At 39.6% G+C, this 20,986-nt stretch overlaps 1 protein-coding gene across 3 annotated transcripts in view; it reads right to left on the reverse strand.

The window, feature by feature from the left end:
- Positions 1-3,043: 3,043 nt before the first annotated feature.
- Positions 3,044-20,986, reverse strand: part of LOC137651299 (uncharacterized) — a 33,386-nt gene continuing 15,443 nt past the window's right edge. For all 3 annotated transcript variants that reach the window (XM_068384567.1, XM_068384568.1, XM_068384570.1), the window contains exons 4-6: positions 14,673-14,844; positions 14,035-14,121; positions 3,044-5,179 (exon numbers count right to left, since the gene is read on the reverse strand). In XM_068384567.1, coding sequence (XP_068240668.1) covers positions 3,812-5,179; positions 14,035-14,121; positions 14,673-14,844 — 1,627 coding nt within the window. In that variant the 3' untranslated portion in view covers positions 3,044-3,811. The remainder of the gene's footprint in view (positions 5,180-14,034; positions 14,122-14,672; positions 14,845-20,986) is intronic.

A 20,986-nucleotide genomic window follows, 5' to 3' on the forward strand; every position in this document is an offset into this window, starting at 1 on the left:
TCTTTTTCTCTGGTATATCCAGCAGTAATTATAACTTAGAAATGGTGCTAGAGGAGCATTTCACTGGGCAACACAGGTTTCTCGCCCAGAAAAGGGATTTTGACGAAGGAAAAATCTATTTCTGGAGAGAGACCTGTGACGCCCGGTGAAAAGGGTCCTTCTTTACACTTTTCCAATATAAATCTTCCAAATATACTAGAGAAAGATAAAAGCATGGAATGCAGAGGTTACAACCCTTGCGCGATCAGGCCGTCACAGATCGACCCAGAAATAGACTTTTCCTTCGTCAAAATCCCTTTAGAAGTATCGGCAAAAGATAGTGCTAAAAGGGTCATCAGAAGAGTAAATGGCCAGCCTTTTGACGACTCGTTAACAGACGTTGATAGTGCTTTACATAACCTCTGGGTATAAAACGAGTGCCTTTCCGAGAGATATTTTGTCGTACGATTCACAAAACGTGCCAAAAATGTCAGTGGAATTCTTGAATGAAGTAGTTAGGCATTTGATACAATTATCCTCTGTATAATTAACCCTTTTACCCCCAAGCTATGTTGAACTTTCAACATTTTGCTATATTTTGTTTATAAATTGCTCTAACAGCCTTAATTTTTGTCATAGAGAGGTCAGGTTGGTCTCATTCTTTTGGAAAATGCCTGAAGTTTCTCATAAAGTTATCAAAAATATGCAAAAACATGTAAATAACAGTGTTTTGCAAGGACGTACCTGTACGTCCATTGGGGGTGAAAGCGTTAATCGCTGATTATTTTGTTAATGTAATGTTTAGCCCCTGGTGCAAAATAGAAGACATTTTGTGATGAAAATTCTTGCCTGGAATCCATATTGTAAGTAAAGTTGCTTGAGGCTATAATGAAAAGTAATGAGATGACATAAAATCCTAACATAAAGAGTAAGAAGTTCAATATCATACTTGTCACAAACATGAAAGGAAAAGACAGAAGTTTGGTATTATACTTGTCATAAACGGAGCAAATCATTTTGGAATTGTAGTACAGTATGAATGACATAAAATCCTAACATAAAGAGTAAGAAGATCAATATCATACTTGTCACAAACGTGAAAGAAAAAGACAGAAGTTTGGTATTATACTTGTCATAAACGGAGCAAAACATTTTGGAATTGTAGTCAATACTTGTCCCGTTTCAACCGAAGGTCTTATGATGACATTTCCACAAAAATAAATAGATACGAGATGTCTCGATATGATGAACATGGCAAAATACACACACAGTGATGCCAAACTAAAGTATGGATTTGCTAAACAGTGCTCGACAGAATTTTATGATACTTGAGTTGGCAAAATTTCCAGAAGCAGACATTGTACAGCGTAGATAGTTTTAAGCAGTTTAAAAATTGCCTTTCAGTGATTTTGCATTATGTTTCTACCATGAATGTCAAAAGTATGATAAATTGACCGCAATCAGTATGATATGAAACCCAAATAGTAGTTTTCAGACGTCTTTATCTCGCAAACTTTTGTAATGTCTCTCTTGATGTAATCAACTTCATGAACCACATTGTTATTTTGATTAATTCTACAACGTTTGCGTGAAATTACGTCTTGCCCAACGGTGTCCACATTCTATAGACATCCATTTATTTGTTATTTGGCTTCATATCTAAAAAAAATAATAAGCATACTGATAATCTAAGTGGTACAGGAATTTTTTATGGATGTCGAGGTAAGTTACTCAAAATTAAGTGTTCAATTTTGATTTTACTCCCAATAACAAGCAAACTGTATCGAATATGAATTTTTTTTTATAAATTTTATAAACTTGTAATAGATTCATTCAGCTGATGATGATTTTTATAATTTATTCCCTGAAAATTGAGAGCAAATTTTGATGAATCTTAAAAATTTTATAAACTTGTAATAGATTCATTCAGCTGATGATGATTTTTAAAATTTATTCCCTGAAAATTGAGAGCAAATTTTGATGAATTTTAATGCTAAAAACAATAATAAGTGGAAATAGATCTTATCAAATGACACAAACCTATACATAGCTGTCAGTGTGTGTCAGCTTAATTCTTAAGACGTTCTAGTATTAAAATGTGTTTAAAAAACATAAGCTTTGACAGTATAACTGCATTAGATTTAACCAACATACTTTACTGTATATATTAAATAGCACTTTATGGACATGCCTTTTCTTTGAAGGGCAGAAAAATTGATTATTTATTGATATAGTATTAGAAATATTTCATATACCAGATGCTTATACAAGTATTTTACATGTATAAACTCATATTTAAAGAAATGAGGTTTTTAATTTCCCTTATAATGCATGCTTCCTCCGGTGCCTTAGATGACCGCGGAGGTAGCAGCAGTAGGGGACTCAGCAGTATGAAGCTTCATCTGTGGTGGAAAATGTGGGAGGTTGGGCTGTGGCACCCTAGCAGTACCAGCTGAACTCGGCTGAGTCCCTGGTTAGGCTGGAGGAACGTAGAGAGTAGAGGTCCCCTTTTTTGTTTTGTTTCATTTGTTGATGTCGGCTACCCCTCAAAATTGGGGGAAGTGCCTTGGTATATGGACGGATAATGCATTGAGTTATTATACTGGTATGTTGATTAATTTTCTTTAAACCCAGTTACCATATATGTTTCCTTGAAGCTTCACAGGCCGCTCGTGAATGGCAGAGGCAAGGGACACTGACATTACCCTATCAAGCAAGATAATGCCCTAGAGACTGACCATATATACATAAGATTAGTGCCCAAGCCCCCTCTCCACCAAAGCTAGGACCAAGGAGGGCCAGGCAATGGCTGCCGATGACTCAGCAGATAGTCCTTTAGTCTCTCCTAAACACCCCATCCTTAGCTCACAAGGAAAGCGAGGTTGCAGAGACCAAAGGAACTAAGGAGTTTGTGCGGAACTCGAGCCCCAGTCTGGTGATCCCTGGCCTCTGGCATTCATGAGCGGCCTTTAAACCTTTTTTTAAACCTTTTAGAAGAGCAATAAAGCTCAATTTTGGCAGCCCTAGTTTGTCCGCAAAAGATATTAAAAACTCCATGATGGGAAACTAAAACAAATGCTTCATGAAAATCGGGTCTTTACAAACATATATATAGCAATTATAACACAAAAAAAAAGCATGAAGAAAATTTTGTACATTAACAAAAATATTTACATGATCATTATACATCTATCTAGATCTAAAGTTATTCTTAATTATCAAAGATGTCATTTTAATTTACCTGATGAAAGTACACTTATTAAAAATCAAAATTACTACCTTTAACCTTACATACGGGCAGGGCCTTTCCTGTTCTCTCTTTTCATTTTCATAAAAAAAAAAAAATATGTTAAAAAATCAGGTATTTCCTAAAGGATAGATTCTCCTTTCACATATATATTGTGGACCTGCTTTGAATATTGGCTACAAAAACCTACGGGAGCGTTTCGTAATACCGCTAAACTTCCCATGAAACCTTAGCATGCAAAAAGAAGTTATTATAACAAAAAATTCAGAATATTTATAATTTACTCTAAGTGTAAGCATTCTTACATAGAATTCTGAGAGAGAGAGAGAGAGAGAGAGAGAGAGAGAGAGAGAGAGAGAGAGAGAGAGAGAGAGAGAGAGAGTGTAGGTTTCATACATATCTATCATTCATCAATCTTTAATTATTTTTCTACAGCTTGGATTACAATGTACATAAAAAAAAGTCATAGCTTTCACGTTACTATTATCTACAGTGTACTATACAGAGAACAGGAAACCATTTAAGAATAAAAATAATACTGCACATTTCTATCAGCAACTATAAACTTATCAAGAGGTGGGAAACTTAAAAACAAAGTTCAACCGGAGGAGGACACAACGGTATAGACGTAAACGCTTCAGCCTCGAACTGTCCTTTATCTGCGGGATCCAGCTGATCCAATGGTGTGAACCATTCTGCTTTTACATTTCCAGGTAATTTTCCCCCACCAAGTGTCTGACCTCCTGTATTTACCTGTGGACTGGGCTGGGAATCTGGCTGTTTACCAAAAAGTCCAGGGCTTCCTGAGGAGTTACTAGAGCTCGCAAAAATACTACCACCAGACTGTAACCCAGAGGTTGCGCCACCTCCGAACAGGCCTGTTCCACCACTCGTAGAGGCTGTGGTACCACTTCCACTAAATGGACTGCTGGCGTTCACATTTAGACCGAAGACGGGAGCGTTCTGCGCCGGTGCTTCGCTCGTCGCGGGGTTTCCGCCAAAGATGCTGGAGGTACCTGGAGCAGAATTACCAAAAAGAGGAGTGCTGGGTTGATTCTGATTTTGCGAGCCACCAAATAGGCTAGGGTTAGTTCCAAAAACACTTCCGGATGTTGTGTTAGCATTGGAAGAACCAAATACGTTGCTGGTGGTGTTTGAAGTTCCAAACACGCTGCTGGTGGTTGTAGGAGTACTTGCCCAGCCAAAGGTTGGAGTGGTAGTTTGATTATTGTTTCCAAATATACTAGAGGTTTGATTTTGACCACCTCCAAATACACTTCCACTTGTTGAGGTAGCTACATTATTACTGCCTCCAAAAGTGTTTCCAGTAGCCGGTGCTGCAGCATTAGCGGAATTTCCTCCAAAAATGCTACCAGTGGCTGCAGCAGCTGGGTTTGCAGTGCCTCCCCCTCCAAATATGCTTCCAGTGGTTGAAGTAACAGGATTTGTTGAAGTTCCACCTCCAAATATGCTTGCTGTTGTTGTACTGGCATTACCTCCACCACCAAAAATACTTCCGGAAGTCTGGTTTGTAGCAGAACTTCCTCCAAAAAGACTGCCTTGCATCTTAGAACCCCCAAATACACTCCCGCCACTGCTCCCAAACAAGCTAGTGCCGCCACCTCCAAAAGGGGATGCACTCGGCTGAGCGCCAAAGGTGCTTGGACTCTGCGCTCCGAGATTTGCCGGTCCACCGAATAATGTTTTCTTGGCCGAATCGCCAAACACGTTCGACGAAGATGTCTGGTTTCCTCCAAACAGAGATCCTCCTCCACCAAAAATGGAAGACTGAGGTTTTGCTCCTAAAAGACCCGCACCTGGTTGGGCCGGGATGCTGGGACTTCCGCCGAATAACGTACCTGCTGGCTTGCCAAACAAGCTTCCCGACTTCCCGGTTTGAGATGGACTTTGCAGTTGCTGGTCAGAACTGCTTTTAGAATAGAAAACTTCTTTCTGTAAGCAACAGGTGATACAGCATGAGGTTAAATATACCTTAGTAATATATTACATTATTTTTGCATGCCATCCCTAAATGTCATAAAATTTTTATACTTATTAATAAATTTTGTTGATAATATTAACAAGGATATATTATTAAAAACTTCATCAAATCAAAAATGTAGCAGGAAATAATTGTATGGTAAAGTATTTTAATCAATTTAATCATACAATATGATGTATAAAATGTACATACTGTATATCAAAGATTTGCATAAAAAATATATATCTCAAATTCAATAAAGATGATCGCTGCCTCAGTAGCTTTTATCTTATAGCCAAGCTTTTCTATTGTTCATATTTTTCTTCTGTCATCAATATTGCATTCCGTCAGTAACTGTGCTATGTTTATCATCGGTAGGGAGGAGCAAAAGGCATAGAAAAAATCTATTTTACTAAAAGTAAACTCGTCACAATTGGTACGACAAAGTTCGGCTTCTGCGCATTACAAGAGGATGCCTGGTGTGTCCTCCCATCATCAGGCTAAGCCTGGATGAGTAGTGTAGAGCTGGCTCTATGTACGGCTAGGTAGGCTCGTCATGTTGGGCACTGGTCGTTGATTATTGCTTGTGGGCGGAGTCTGTATCTGGTCTGGGCTGGAGCTGCCCTCCCATTGGCTAGAACGCTTGTCGGGAGGGGTTCGATCACATGCCTTCATGAGTCAACTTATGCTGCAGAGGCATCTGTAAAGCCAGTACCAATAGGATGAGAAGGCCATAAGGGACATTATTACGAAGAATGTGACACCCGTGCAAGAGGACTCCGACATCAAAATATTATTTACTACCAGACTATGAGGACAAGACATCTTAATAATGAAAATAACCCGGCCTCTCCCATGCAGGACTTTCTGAAGAGGTTCAACATTGATTTATTTGGAATGATGACGTTGAATCATTCTAAAAGATTGTCCTGCTACATTCAACAGAGCCATCATTATGCACCAACTCATCATGCACAATAATGAATGTGGTATGAGAGAATATCCTGAGTAATATTAAAATCATCGGCAGTGCCCCGGATAGCAGAAGACTTACGATCATGGAGGCCCTGCTCACCCAGCAAGAAAGACTAAATCTGAACACACAAATGTTCCTCCTCCCCTCCTCTCCTAGAAGCACCTCCAATCGACTTGGAAACAAGGACGATGACAACGGCCATCAGTGCCTCGGCAGCTTGCCTGTGATTGAGACTCCCAAGAGTGCCTCACCAAATTAGCAAGCAGCTTGGGAGTCCCTGAACCTCGATTATGGGCTGTCAAACTGCTTGCCTGACTAGAGCCCAAATTAGCAAGCAGCTTGGGAGTCCCTGAGCCTCGATTAGGAGCTGCTAAACTGCTTGCCTGACTAGAGCCCAAATTAGCAAGCAGCTTGGGAGTCCCTGAACCTCGATTATGGGCTGCCAAACTGCTTGCCTGACTAGAGCCCCGCTCAGGCAGCTCGTTGGCCAATCATCGCGCAACACCAGAAGTGCCGCCTGAACCTACTCAAACCTTGACTCCACCTAACTTCGACGGCTGTAAGCAGAGTAGCGGCCTGACTGCTACAGATCCCCTCCCAACGAGCGCCCCAGACAATGGGAGAGCAGCTCCATCCCAGACCAGATACAGACTCCAACCACGAGCACCAATCATCGACCAGCATCTGACGTGACGAGCCAACCCAGCTGCATACATATAGCGAGTTCGACACCATTCATCCAGACTTAGCCTGACGATGAAAGGAGACACTCGGCACCCTTTCATAATGCATAGCAGTCAAACTTTAATGTACCGATTTTGAAAAGTTTACTTTTAGTAAAATATAGATTTTTTTATGTATTTTGCTCCTCCCTACTGATGACAAACATAGCAGTTACTGGCGGAATGCAGTACTCATGAAAGAAGAAAAATACGAGCAATAGAAAAGCTCAACTATAAGATAAATACTACTCAAGCAGCAATCGACTTTAATGAAACATGCCTAAAATGAGGTCCTACTACTAAAATTTATCAAATTCAATGATACAAATTGTAGATAATCATAAGTCAATTGTGAGCCAATCTTATTCCTAATATAACAAATTCTTAAAGTAATTTGTATTTTCATAACGATACAAACCAAAATACCTTGAAATAGGAATGACCATTGAATAGTTAACTAAGTATATATAGTGGCATGAAGGGGAAATCCAGCCCATCCACCTGTCAGAGTAACCACTTTTGTCCTACAGCCTAGGGTTGGAGAGGGTTGGTCGAGGTACAATGACGCAAAGGTGGTCTAACATGTTCAGACCAAATTTCAGCGCCAAGTACACCAACAGCTAAACCGGAAGGCAGAACACAGGGCTAGGTTAGTGAGTTTTTATTTGAGATAGCAGAGGTAAGCACTGACCAAAGTTGCATCTGCAAGCAAACACAGCCTCACTGAGACAGAAGGAACAGTGTCTAAACACTTCATTCTAGTTTCCGCTGGGGCTAGCGAGAAGGCTGCAACACTCACAAACGATGTGTCGGGTCCTCTTCAAGTAGCACTGCATTGCCTTGATGTGACATAAGAGATCTTTATGCCAATTTTCACGAGGGATAGGATTGAGAAGGTACCAAGCTGGTGCTCGAGACAAGACAGGTATTGGGTCTTTGTCACACAACCTGTGAGACAACAAAGGGGACATAACAACCCTCCTTCAAATGTTTGACTTTGTGGAGAGCCTGAGACAGTCCAGAGAGAATGATCCCTATGAGGACCTCCTCAGGTTAGTAATAGGTGCATGCAGGTAGTAGGTTGGTAAGGGCACCAGCCATTGTTTGACACTGATTGATTGATTGATTGATTAATTTGAGGTTTTCTGGCATCCTGACATCTAAGGTCATTGACACCATCATTTATTATAAATAAAGAATAAAAGAATATTCAATTAAAACCATAAAAGCATAGATATTTTAAGTTAAATAGCTTTCAGAAGACCCGCTTCTGAAGTAAAGCTAAAAATACTTCTAGCATGGTAGGACGCATCATGTCCAAGAATCTTGGCAAGGATGAACCTGCCATCCTCACCTCTAGCCTCAAACAGACATCTACTTCTTTCACTACTATATGTGGAGCATTTGGTCAACATATACCTCACTATTAAGAGTACCAAACAGTCGTTGCAATATGGCTGGTGTTGTCCTGTAACCAGATATTCATGTGTCAACCGAGTGTGAGCAATGCGGAGACGACAAAGAGTTGTCTCCCAGTTTCAGGGCATCATATTATACTTCCAGGGGGATATAACATTCGTTGCCTTTCGCATCTTATTTTCAACCAAACCATCCCAATGATACAACCGCTAGGGAGTTATTGGGTATTTTGAAAGGCCAGATAGTACTAAATTGGATCCCTCTCTCTGTCTATGGCTCATTTTTCCTTTGCCTACACATACTCTGAATAGTCTGGCCTACTCTTTCCACATTCTCATCTGTCATACACCTGACAACACAGAGATTACCATTAATTTTTTTTTCATCCTATTGCACTGTAGTTGTTCAGTGGCTACTTTCTTCTTGGTAATGGTAGAAGACTCTTTAGCTATGGTAGGCAGCTCTTCTAGGAAATGGACACTCCAAAATCAAACCATTATTCTCTGGTCTTCAGTAATGCCATAGCTTCTGTACCAAGGCCTTCCACTTTCTTGGGTTAGAGTTCACTTGCTTGAGGGTACACTCGGGCACACTATTCTATCTTATTTCTCTTCATCTTTTTTTGGAACTTTTTATAATTTATATATGAAAGACCTATTTTAATGTTGTTACTGCTCTGAAAATATTTGATTTTAATTCTTCACTACTACTCTTATAGTTTATTTATTTCCTTATTTCCTTTCCTCATAGGGCAATTTTTCCCTGTTGGAGCCCTTGGGCTTATGCATCCTGGTTTTTCAATTAAGGCTGTAGCTTAGATAGTATCAATAATAATAATAATTATTATTATTATTTCTCATATCGTTTATTTAATTCCTTATTTCCTTTCCACACTGGAATTTTTCCCTGTTGGAGCCCTTGGGCTTATGCATCCTGGTTTTTCAATTAAGGCTGTAGCTTAGATAGTATCAATAATAATAATAATAATTATTAATATTATTATTTCTCATATCGTTTATTTAATTCCTTATTTCCTTTCTTCACTGGGGTATTTTTTCCTTTTGGAGCCCTTGGGCTTACAGCATCTTGCTTTTCTAACCAGGGTTGTAGCTTAGCTAAGAGTAATAATAATAATAATTATCTGGTCTACGGTGCCGGTAGTCTGTGAGCATGGGACCTCTCAGGGTGCCGCAGTAGTAGCCGTTACATCATACTCATACAGTAATCCGCTTGACGAATCATGAAAGAACTGGTCAGTGGGTAAGTTCCGTCTCTCCCTCCAGAAAAAGAACTGCTCTTAAAGACAAGGAAGTGTAATGTTTCACTTTCGCCAGGCATAAAGAATCGGTGTGGGTTCCCGACTGAGCTGCATCCAATCCAAGGATAAAGACTGCCATATTGGGATCATATCCGTTCGACTAACCGAATACACCTTCCAGAATGAGAGCACCTTACTAGGGACCAGGCCATTTCTCCCATGACATAACAGTCATGATGAAGGTAGGAGTAATACTCAGCCTTACCTGGCCTACAAACCTACAAACCCACCTAAGAAAAGGTCAGTAAGTTACATGTTACTCCCTCCCAAAAGAAAAGAACACATGTTGGAATTCTCAAGAAACATTTGCTAAAGGGCTTCCGCATGCACAACAATGGCGCTTCCTACTTCTAAGAAGTGTCTGAAGAAAGGAATAGGAAGTGGAGGAGTTGCTAGAGAAAGAAGAGACGGCAAATTAACTCTTCTCCCCTTGATAACAGTTCTTCCTTTCCACCATTATTATTATTATTACTATCCAAGCTACAACCCTAGTTGGAAAAGCAGGATGCTATAAGCCCAGGGGCTCCAACAGGGAAAAATAGCCCAGTGAGGAAAGGAAATAAGGAAATAAATAAATGAAGAGAATAAATTAACAATAAATCATTCTAAAATAAGAAACAACGTCAAAACAGACATGTCATATAATAAACTATCAACAACATCAAAAACAAATATGTCATAAATAAACTATAAAAAGACTATGTCCGCCTGGTCAACAAAAAAGCATTTGCTCCAACTTTGAACTTTTGAAGTTCTACTGATTCAACCACCCGATTAGGAAGATCATTCCACAACTTGGTCACAGCTGGAATAAAACTTCTAGAGTACTGCGTAGTATTGAGCCTCGTGATGGAGAAGGCCTGGCTATTAGAATTAACTGCCTGCCTAGTATTACGAACAGGATAGAATTGTCCAGGGAGATCTGAATGTAAAGGATGGTCAGAGTTGTGAAAAATCTTATGCAACATGCATAATGAACTAATTGAACGACTGTGCCAGAGATTAATATCTAGATCAGGAATAAGAAATTTAATAGACCGTAAGTTTCTGTCCAACAAATTAAGATGAGAATCAGCAGCTGAAGACCAGACAGGAGAACAATACTCAAAACAAGGTAGAATGAAAGAATTAAAACACTTCTTCAGAATAGATTGATCACCGAAAATCTTGAAAGACTTTCTCAATAAGCCTATTTTTGTGAAATTGAAGAAGACACAGACCTTATATGTTTCTCAAAAGTAAATTTACTGTCGAGAATCACACCTAAAATTTTGAAAGAGTCATACATATTTAAAGAAACATTATCAATACTGAGATCCGGATGTTGAGGAACCACCGTCCTTGACCTACTTACAATCATACTTTGAGTTTTGTTAGGATTCAACTTCATACCCCATAATTTGCACCATGCACTAATTCTAGCTAAATCTCTATTAAGGGATTCACCAACCCTAGATCTATATTCAGGGGATGGAATTGATGCAAAGAGAGTAGCATCATCTGCATATGCAACAAGCTTGTTTTCTAGGCCAAACCACATGTCATGTGTATATAGTATAAAAAGTAATGGGCTAAGAACACTACCCTGTGGAACACCGGATATCACATTCCTATAATCACTATGGTGCCCATCAACAACAACTCTTTGAGATCTATTACTTAAAAAATCAATAATAATGCTAAGAAACGACCCACCCACTCCCAACTGTTTCAGTTTGAAAACAAGGGCCTCATGATTAACACGGTCAAAGGCAGCACTAAAATCAAGGCCAATCATACGAACTTCCCGACCACAATCAAGGGATTTCTGTACAGCATTGGAGATTGTAAGAAGGGCATCACATGCTCCAAGGCCTTTACGAAAACCAAATTGCAAACTAGGGAGTAGATGATTACCTTCAGCAAACCTATTAAGACGTTTTGCCAGAAGACGTTCAAAAACTTTAGATAATATGGGAGTTATGGAAATTGGGCGGTAATCAGTGGGACTTGAGCTACCACAAACACATTTACATAGAGGAGTAACATTACCAATTCTCCAACTAGTGCTAAAAGCTCCTCTTCTTGCTAACTTGCGCAAAATAACAAATAACTTTGGAGCTAAGAAATCTGCTGTCTTTATAAAAAACAAAGGAAAAATACCATTTGGGTCTACACCTCCATAAGCATCAAGGTCCATCAACAGAGCCTTAATCTCACGAGATCTCACCATGATCACAAAGAGGTGTGCTATTTATCTAAGTTTGCTACAAGTACAAGGAACAATTCCCAGTAAAACCGCATCCCCAGGAGTTCGTCCATTGCTTAGGACTGAAATGAGACACTCCTCACATAAAATCCTCAGGTCAAATGAAAGCATGAAGTCTCCCACTCCGACAGAAGACAGTACAGAGCATACTGTTTCCATCCCGAATATGGTGTGACCAACAAACTTGTTCAGAAGAGAGAGGTCGATGACCGGTTTCGAGCCTCCAGTCGAATTCTCCACCAGGATGACCTGACTGTAGAAGCCCGAAATCTCGTCTTGTACGAGTTTGAGCGTGTTCTTCTCCGGCATCTCTTCCGGCAAGGCCAGGTTAGGCCAGCAGCAATGGGACGGATCACAGCACAGACGGCTGGAATAGCAAGTAATCCTTCCTCTGTGGATAAAAGATAGGGAAAAGGTCTGTTCACCCACAACTCTTTGTCTTTCGCTGCATTCAAATGCATAGTGTTATCCTCTCAACCAGCTTGAACGAGATCTCGCTGGAAGAGGGAGGAGTAGGAGCCCACCATTCTGGAAGAAAGGGTGATGAAGGGCACCAAAGAGAGCTCCTCCATCAACCAGGCAACAGAAAGTATACAGGGTCGTACACTCCTATCTGGCTGAGGGCCACCAGAGCCCGGATTATGGCATGGGGCCAAGACATAGGGTCCTTGACCCCCAGAGCTGTAACATGTTGCCGTGACTCTGGGCCACCGTGGTCGGAAGCCGTCCGGGTGCCATCTGCTCCCCCTCGACGTCAGTAGACTGCACAGATATGGTGAAGAGATTCCAGCTTCCAAAGGGGTGCAGTATACACTGGAGGTACTCTACACACCACCAAAACCTGAAAAGCCTGCCGATGCAGATTCGAGTGTTCTTTGCTCCTGATACATACGCATCGGGTACCAAACCAGGGGTATAAGCACAGGGGCAAAGGAAGCAAACGCACCTGCTGAGGAAACCGAAGAAGCAAAAGACTTCAGTGTCTTCTTGGCCGTTGCCATGAGAGACCCTGGCGAAGGTTTAGCAATAAAAAAAGAAAATGAGAAAATCTAATAATAAGCCGACAGTAAAGGTGTACATGTCAGCAGCCGAATCAAAAGTAGACTATTCCGGTTGGGAAAATAGGGGAGACTACTCGCCCCCACCCTTTACCAGCTGGTTAACCACTCATTAACCATTTCTAACGGCCGTCTCCAGCTTGCACTGAATCAGTCTCCCTAATTAAAGGATGAGGGTTTACATGTCATGTAGAAAGAAAGGAAAAATCATACAAGAGTGAAAACTTGCACCATGAATCGCACTCATCTAGTCACTGACATAACTGAGCTAAAAATGTCGGCTCAGCTCAATGATGTTTCTTGTCTTTGCCATTTATGAGAAACCTGCAAACAAGACGTAAATAGAGAACCCCCTATTCGCGGGTTATTATCCATTTAGAGAGTTATACAGGTAGTTATTCATGTCTTTGGAATGAATAACCAGCCATGCTCCTATTGACATTAAATAAGTAAAACAAGGTTCCCATTGTATGAGCCCATTTCAACATCTAGGCTGCTCTTCTAGGAGGACACTCCAAAATCAAACTATTGTTCTTTAGTCTTGGGTAGCCTCTGTACCATGATCTTCCACTGTCTTGGGGTAGAGTTCTCTTGCTTGAGGGTACACTCGGACACACTGTTCTATCTTATTTCCCTTCCTCTTATTTTGATAAATGCTTTTTATAGTTTATAAATAAAATATTTAATATTTTTACTGTTCTTAAAATATTTTATTATAACTGTTAATCACTTCTCTTATTTCCTTTGCTCAGCTATTTTCCCTGTTGGATCCCCTGGGCTTATAGCATCCTGCTTTTCCAACTGGGGTTGTAGCTTAGCAAGTAATGATAATGATGATATACCTACTATACCCAATTTTTTTTAATGAGGCACATTTGCAGACTCGCAGTGGTTCCCTATTATCTAGGAAAAGTTTCCTGCTCTCTGATTGGTTAGAATTATTTTGCCCAACCAATCAGCGATCAGGAAACTTTACCGAGCTAAAAGGGCACCCCTGCGAGTCGGTGCAAATCTGCCTCACTAAAAAGAATTGACTATAGTCATTATACAAATGCGTTTACTGTGCAATAAAAAAGGAATACTTACCATAGCCTGATATGCATCTGGAGTCTGACTTCTTAAAGCATCACGCAGTTGCTTGTACTGTTGCTGTAACTTGTTCCACTGATCTTGCTGTAAAAAAAAACAATTATAACTGCTTACCAATTCAATATAGCTACAGATCTTTGAGCTAAAATCAGGTTTATTTGAAGATTTGCAACACAACTTAATCTTGAGTATAGTTTAGCTACTTTTTCCTATAAATCAATCATAACTCCAGTATCAAATCAAAAAAAAAAAAAAAGATCTTCAAAGAAGCATGAAGCAGATATATAAAATATGGAAAGAGCCAAAGCTAAGGTTAAGTACACATATAAACGTGGAGTCTTGAAGAGACGTACAATTTACATTTCCCTGAAATTCATGCTCTTACACTTTTACAGTTTCATACATGAAAAGTAAATGTCAGTAACACAATTGGAAAGAAAAAAAAAAAAAAAAAAAAAAAAAAAAAAAAAAAACTTGAAGTCTTGAAGAGACGTACAATTTACATTTCCCTGAAATTCATGCACTTACACTTTTACAGTTTCATACATGAAAAGGAAAAGTCAGTAACACAATTGAAAGAAAAAAAAAAAAAAAAAAAAAAGGATAAAAAGAGTATCAATACAAACGAATCTTACATATGCACTAGATGTATTAGTCTTCAAGGCCTCGTACGCAACGACTCGCATTTCCTCCGGAGAGTGGTCGGAAAACCCGGCCAACAGCGGATGGGACTTGAGGGGAGTGAAGGACGAAAACAGCCATTGTCCGTTTCTTTCCCACTGAGACATCTCCACACTCACTTGTTTCCTGGAATGAATACACTTTATTATTATTATTATTATTATTACTTGCTAAGCTACAACCCTAGTTGGAAAATCAGGATGCTATAAGCCCAGGGGCTACAACAGGGAAAATAGCTCAGTGAGGAAAGGGAACGAGGAAAGGGAACAAGAAAAAAATAAAATATTTTAAGAAGAGCAACAACATTAAAATAAATATCACTTTATAAACTATAAAAACTGGAATGAATACACTTTATTATTATTATTATTATTACTTGCTAAGCTACAACCCTAGTTGGAAAAGCAGGATGCTATAAGCCCAGGGGCTCCAACAGGGAAAATAGCTCAGTGAGGAAAGGGAACAAGAAAAAATAAAATATTTCAAGAAGAGCAACAACATTAAAATAAATATCACTTTATAAACTATAAAAACTTTAACAAAACAAGAGGAAGAGAAATAAGATATAAGATATAAGAGTGTGCCCGAGTGTACCATCAAGCAAGGTGGCATCCGAAGTAGAGGGAACTATACCCATCTTCAAAAACACAAAATAACACACGTCCGAACGTTCACAGGTGCTAACAAGGAATGATGGAAGGATAGGTAGTGGTGGTGGTGGTGGTGGTGGTGGTGGTGGTGGTGGTGGTGGTGGTGGGGTGGGGCAAGTAGCTGCAGTGAACGACACCTCGTAGTAACGGGGGATTTTGAGGAAGGAGAAGTCTAATTGGAAAGGGACCTCTGGTAGTGGTATCACTCGCCCCAGTTTTAATACCGACACCCTTTAGGGGTAAGCGAGCTGGATATATTCCTAATTGAATATGTCCTATGTAAACTATGAAGAGTGACTCATTTAAGAAATGTAGAGGTTTTACATACTCTAAGTTTGCTTTGCAAATGACAATTATTCCTTTAAACTTACTCTAAGTCATTCCGATACACACTAAGGTTACAATGTCTGACCTAAGTTTATTTTTTTAACTGATTAGAAAAGTATTGATTGTTTTTAAAGGTTTAAAGGCCGCAACTTTTTTCTCTGGTATATTTAGCAGTATTTACACCTATGAATTGGTGCTTTAAGAAGCATTTCACGGAGCGACACAGGTTCCTCGCCCAGAAATAGATTTTTCCTTCGTCAAAATCCCTTATATCATCAGAGTTCTCTTGCTTGAGGGTATACTCGAGCACGCTATTCTATTCTATTTCTCTTCCTCTTGTTTGTTTAAAAGTTTTTATGGTTTATATAGGGGATATCTATATCAATGTTGTTGCTGTTTTTAAAATATTTCATTTTCCCCTGTTTCCTTTCCTCACTTACCTATCTTCCCTGTTGGGGCCCCTAGGCTTATAGCATCCTACTTTTCCAACTAGAGTTGTAGCTTAGCAAGTAATAATAATAATAATAATAGTAAAAGTAATAATAATAATAATAATAATAATAAGATGCTGTAAAAACTCCTATCCCTACTACAATTCATGCCTCTTGGAATATTATTACCTCCACCAAAGAAGTTGGAAGGAGGTTATGTTTTACCCCCTGTTTGTTTGTGTGTTTGTTTGTTTGTGAACAGCTTCCTGGCCACAATATTAATCGCAGAGTAATGAAACTTCCAGGGATTAACTGGTGTGTAAAATGCTGGAAATTATTAATTTTGGAAGGGCAGAGGTCAAAGGTCAAAGTTACAATCTAGAAAAATGTCCAATTAACGTAATCAGCCATAAATTTGGATACCGTTGTCACAGAGACCTCAAAACTTGGTTCTTATTTGAGCGTATGAAAATCCACGGCAATTAACCCTTTTACCCCCAAAGGACGTACTGGTACGTTTCACAAAACCCATCCCTTTACCCTCATGGACGTACCGGTACGTCCTTGCAAAAAAATGCTATAAAATTTTTTTTTTTCATATTTTTGATATTTTTTGAAAATATTCAGGCATTTTCCAAGAGAATGAGACCAACCTGACCTCCCTATGACAAAAATTAAAGCTGTTAGAGCAATTTAAAAAAAATATACTGCAAAATGTGCTGGGAAAAAAATAACCCCTTGGGGGTTAAGGGTTGGAAATTTCCAAAGAGCCTGGGGGTAAAAGGGTTAATACATGTTAAGGTCAAAGGTTAAGGTCGGGAGATAAGCTGCCGTGACGGAGGTCAGCGCTCTACTGAGCCCCCCTCTAGTTATATTATGTAAAGGAAAAAGTTATGATCCTCTTGGAATATCATTATAATAAATAAATTTACTACCGTAGGGGGACTAATGATGTAAACTGAAGTAGATACCATCATCATCTCCTTCTACGCATATTATTAATATTATTACTATCCAAGCTACAACCCTAGTTGGAAAAGCAAGATGCTATAAGCCCAGAGGCTCCAACAGGGAAAAATAGCCCAGTGAGGAAAGGAAATAAGGAAATAAATAAATGAAGAGAACAAATTAACAATAAATCATTCTAAAATAAGTAACAACGTCAAAACAGGCATGTCATATATAAACTATTAACAACAACAAAAACAAATATGTCATAAATAAACTATAAAAAGACTCATGTCCACCTGGTCAACAAAAAAGCATTTGCTCCAACTTTGAACTTTTGAAGTTCTACTGATTCAATTACCCGATTAGGAAGATCATTCCACAACTTGGTCACAGCTGGAATAAAACTTCTAGAGTACTGCGTAGTATTGAGCCTCGTGATGGAGAAGGCCTGGCTATTAGAATTAACTGCCTGCCTAGTATTACGAACAGGATAGAATTGTCCTGGGAGATCTGAATGTAAAGGATGGTCAGAGTTATAAAAATCTTATGCAACATGCAAAGGGCCTCCCAATGCCTTATCCACTGGCGGGGGGAGTAGATATACCGGTATGTTATAAGTAGTTGTAATATGATAACCAACACAACAAACAAAATAAAATAGTTTCAATATTTTCTTGCTTCAAACATCAACAGAACTTAACAGTTTTCTTCGTTCCTTTCCCTTTTTACGCAACATATCGTCAAGTTTTAAATGTAGGTTACTGAAAACTCTATAAAAGATTGAGGTGGTCAGGATATGTGGATAATAATGGATGATTGATTGACTGACTTGAGGCTTTCTTGCATCCCGACATCTAAGGTCATTAACTAATAATAATGGACCATTGATTGACTGACTTGAGGCTTTCTTGCATCCTGAAATCTAAGGTCATTAACTAATAATAATGGACGATTGATTGACTGACTTGAGGCTTTCTTGCATCCTGACATCTAAGGTCATTGATGCTAATAATAATGGATGCGGAACAACTGCTCTATTGAACAGTAACCCTTTTAAGAGTAACAATATTTTTCTCGATATGTGAGATACGGGGATCTTCATCCGACTTGAGTAATATCTGCTCTCAATAATCTCTCACACAGAACCAATATGGTTTCTAATCTGGTACTTAGATGACTTTGAATAACTTAAGACACTAAAAACATAAAGTGAAATTTTAAAATACCCAGCTTACAAACATTTGGAGGTACAAGCACAAACCCAGCTAAAATCATATATCTCAGATATTTTATCAAAATTTCATAATTAACCCTTTTACCCCCAGGCTATTTGGAAATTTCCAACCCTTAACCCCCAGGGGGGGATTTTTTTCCCAGCACATTTTGCAGTATATTTTTTTTAAATTGCTCTAACAGCCTTCATTTTGGTCATAGAGAGGCCATGTTGGTCTCACTCTCTTGGAAAATGCCTGAATTTTCTCAAAAAATTATCAAAAATATGAAAAAAAAAATTTTATAGCATTTTTTTGCAAGGACGTACCGGTACGTCCATGGGGGTAAAGAGATGGCTTTTGTGAAACGTACCAGTACGTCCTTTAGGGGTAAAAGGGGTAATTATGGAAGAATAGCAGAAAAAACCCCTGTAAAAACGCAGGAAATCATGGTAGAAAAGGAACAGGTGAAGACTTGAATCTCATAGACTCGGGAAGACAAGGGAGCAGGACAGAAGACACCGCAGAGAACCCCTCTTACGTCCATCCCAGTATAGGATAAGGTAAAAAGTTTATAATGAGAATCACAAGACCAGCATTCAACTGTTATTCTTAATATGTTATTTTCCTTAGTAAAATAAATTTTTGAATATACTTACCCGATGATCATATAGCTGTCAGCTCTGCTGCCCGACAGAAAAAACCTACGGGCGGAATACGCCAGCGATCGCTATACAGGTGGGGGTGTACATCAACAGCGCCATCTGTCAAGTAGGTACTCAAGTACTCGATGTCAACAAGAACCAATTTTCTCCTCTGTCCACTGGGTCTCTATTGGGGAGGAAGGGTGGGTCCTTTAATTTATGATCATTGGGTAAGTATATTCAAAAATTTATTTTACTAAGGAAAATAACATTTTCCAATATCAAACTTACCCGATGATCATATAGCTGATTCACACCCAGGGGGGTGGGTAGAGACCAGCATTACATGTTGACATTATGAGCTAAGTATTCCGTATTTCATTTTAGCAGTTATTCAAAATAACAAGCATAAAATAAATAAGTACCTGGTAAGGAAGACAACTTGAACAATTACTCTGCCTTTTTAAGTACGTCTTCCTTACTGAGCCTCGCGATCCTCATAGGATGCTGAGCGACTCCTAGGAGCTGAAGTATGAAGGGTTGCAACCCATACTAAAGGTCCTCATCAAAACCTCTAATCTAGGCGCTTCTCAAGAAATGATTTTGACCACCCGCCAAATCAAGTAGGATGCGAAAGGCTTCTTAGCCTTCCGGACAACCCAAAAATATTTCAAGAGAAAGATTAAAAAGGTTCTGGAATTAGGGAATTGTAGTGGTGGAGCCCCCACCACTACTGCACTCGTTGCTACGAATGGTCCCAGAGTGTAGCAGTTCTCGTAAAGAGACTGGACATTCTTAAGATAAAAGACGCGAACACTGATTTGCTATTCCAATAGGTTGCGTCGAATATACTTTGCAGAGATCTATTTTGTTTAAAGACCACGGAAGTTGCGACAGCTCTAACTTCGTGTGTCCTTACCTTCAGCCAAGCTTGGTCTTCCTCATTCAGAAGGGAATGAGCTTCTCGTATTAACAGTCTGATAAAATAGGATAAAGAATTCTCTGACATAGGCAAAGATGGATTCTTAACTGAACACCATAAAGCTTCAGACGGGCCTCGTAAAGGTTTTTAAAATAGAACTTAAGAGCTCTTACAGGACATAATACTCTTTCTAGTTCATTTCCAACCATACGATAAGTTTGGAATATCGAACGATATTGGTCAAGGCCGAGAAGGCAGCTCGTGTTTGGCTAGAAAACCAAGTTGTAGAACATGTAGCCGTTTCGGATGAGAATCCGATGTTCTTGCTGAAGGCATGAATCTCACTGACTCTTTTAGCTGTGGTTAAGCATATCAGGAAAAGAGTCTTAAAGGTGAGATCTTTCAGGGAGGCTGATTGAAGTGGTTCGAACCTGTCTGACATAAGGAATCTTAGAACCACGTCTAAATTCCAACCAGGTGTAACCAAACGACGCTCCTTCGTGGTCTCAAAAGACTTAAGGAGGTCCTGTAGATCTTTATTGTTGGAAAGATCTAAGCCTCTGTGACGGAAGACTGATGCCAACATGCTACTGTAACCCTTGATAGTGGGAGCTGAAAGAGATCGTTCTTTCCTCAGATATAAGAGGAAGTCAGCTATTTGAGTTACAGAGGTACTGGTCGAGGATACGGATACTGACTTGCACCAGTTTCGGAAGATTTCCCACTTCGATTGGTAGACTCTAAGGGTGGATGTTCTCCTTGCTCTAGCAATCGCTCTGGTTGCCTCCTTCGAAAAACCTCTAGTTCTCGAGAGTCTTTCGATAGTCTGAAGGCAGTCAGACGAAGAGCGTGGAGGCCTTGGAGTACCTTCTTTACGCGTGGCAGACGTAGCAGGTCCACCCTTAGGGGAAGTGTTCTGGGAACGTCTACTAACCATCGAAGTACCTCGGTGAGTTATTCTCTCGCGGGCCAGAGGGAAGCAACTAGCGTCAACTTTGTCCCTTCGTGAGAGGCGAACTTCTGCAGTACCTTGTTGACAATCTAGAACGGAGGGAATGCATATAGATCTAGATGTGACCAATCTAGTAGAAAGGCATCTATATGAACTACTGCTGGGTCCGGGATAGGTGAG

This window comes from Palaemon carinicauda, chromosome 12 (genome assembly GCF_036898095.1).
Source record: "Palaemon carinicauda isolate YSFRI2023 chromosome 12, ASM3689809v2, whole genome shotgun sequence".
Lineage (NCBI taxonomy): Eukaryota > Metazoa > Arthropoda > Malacostraca > Decapoda > Palaemonidae > Palaemon > Palaemon carinicauda.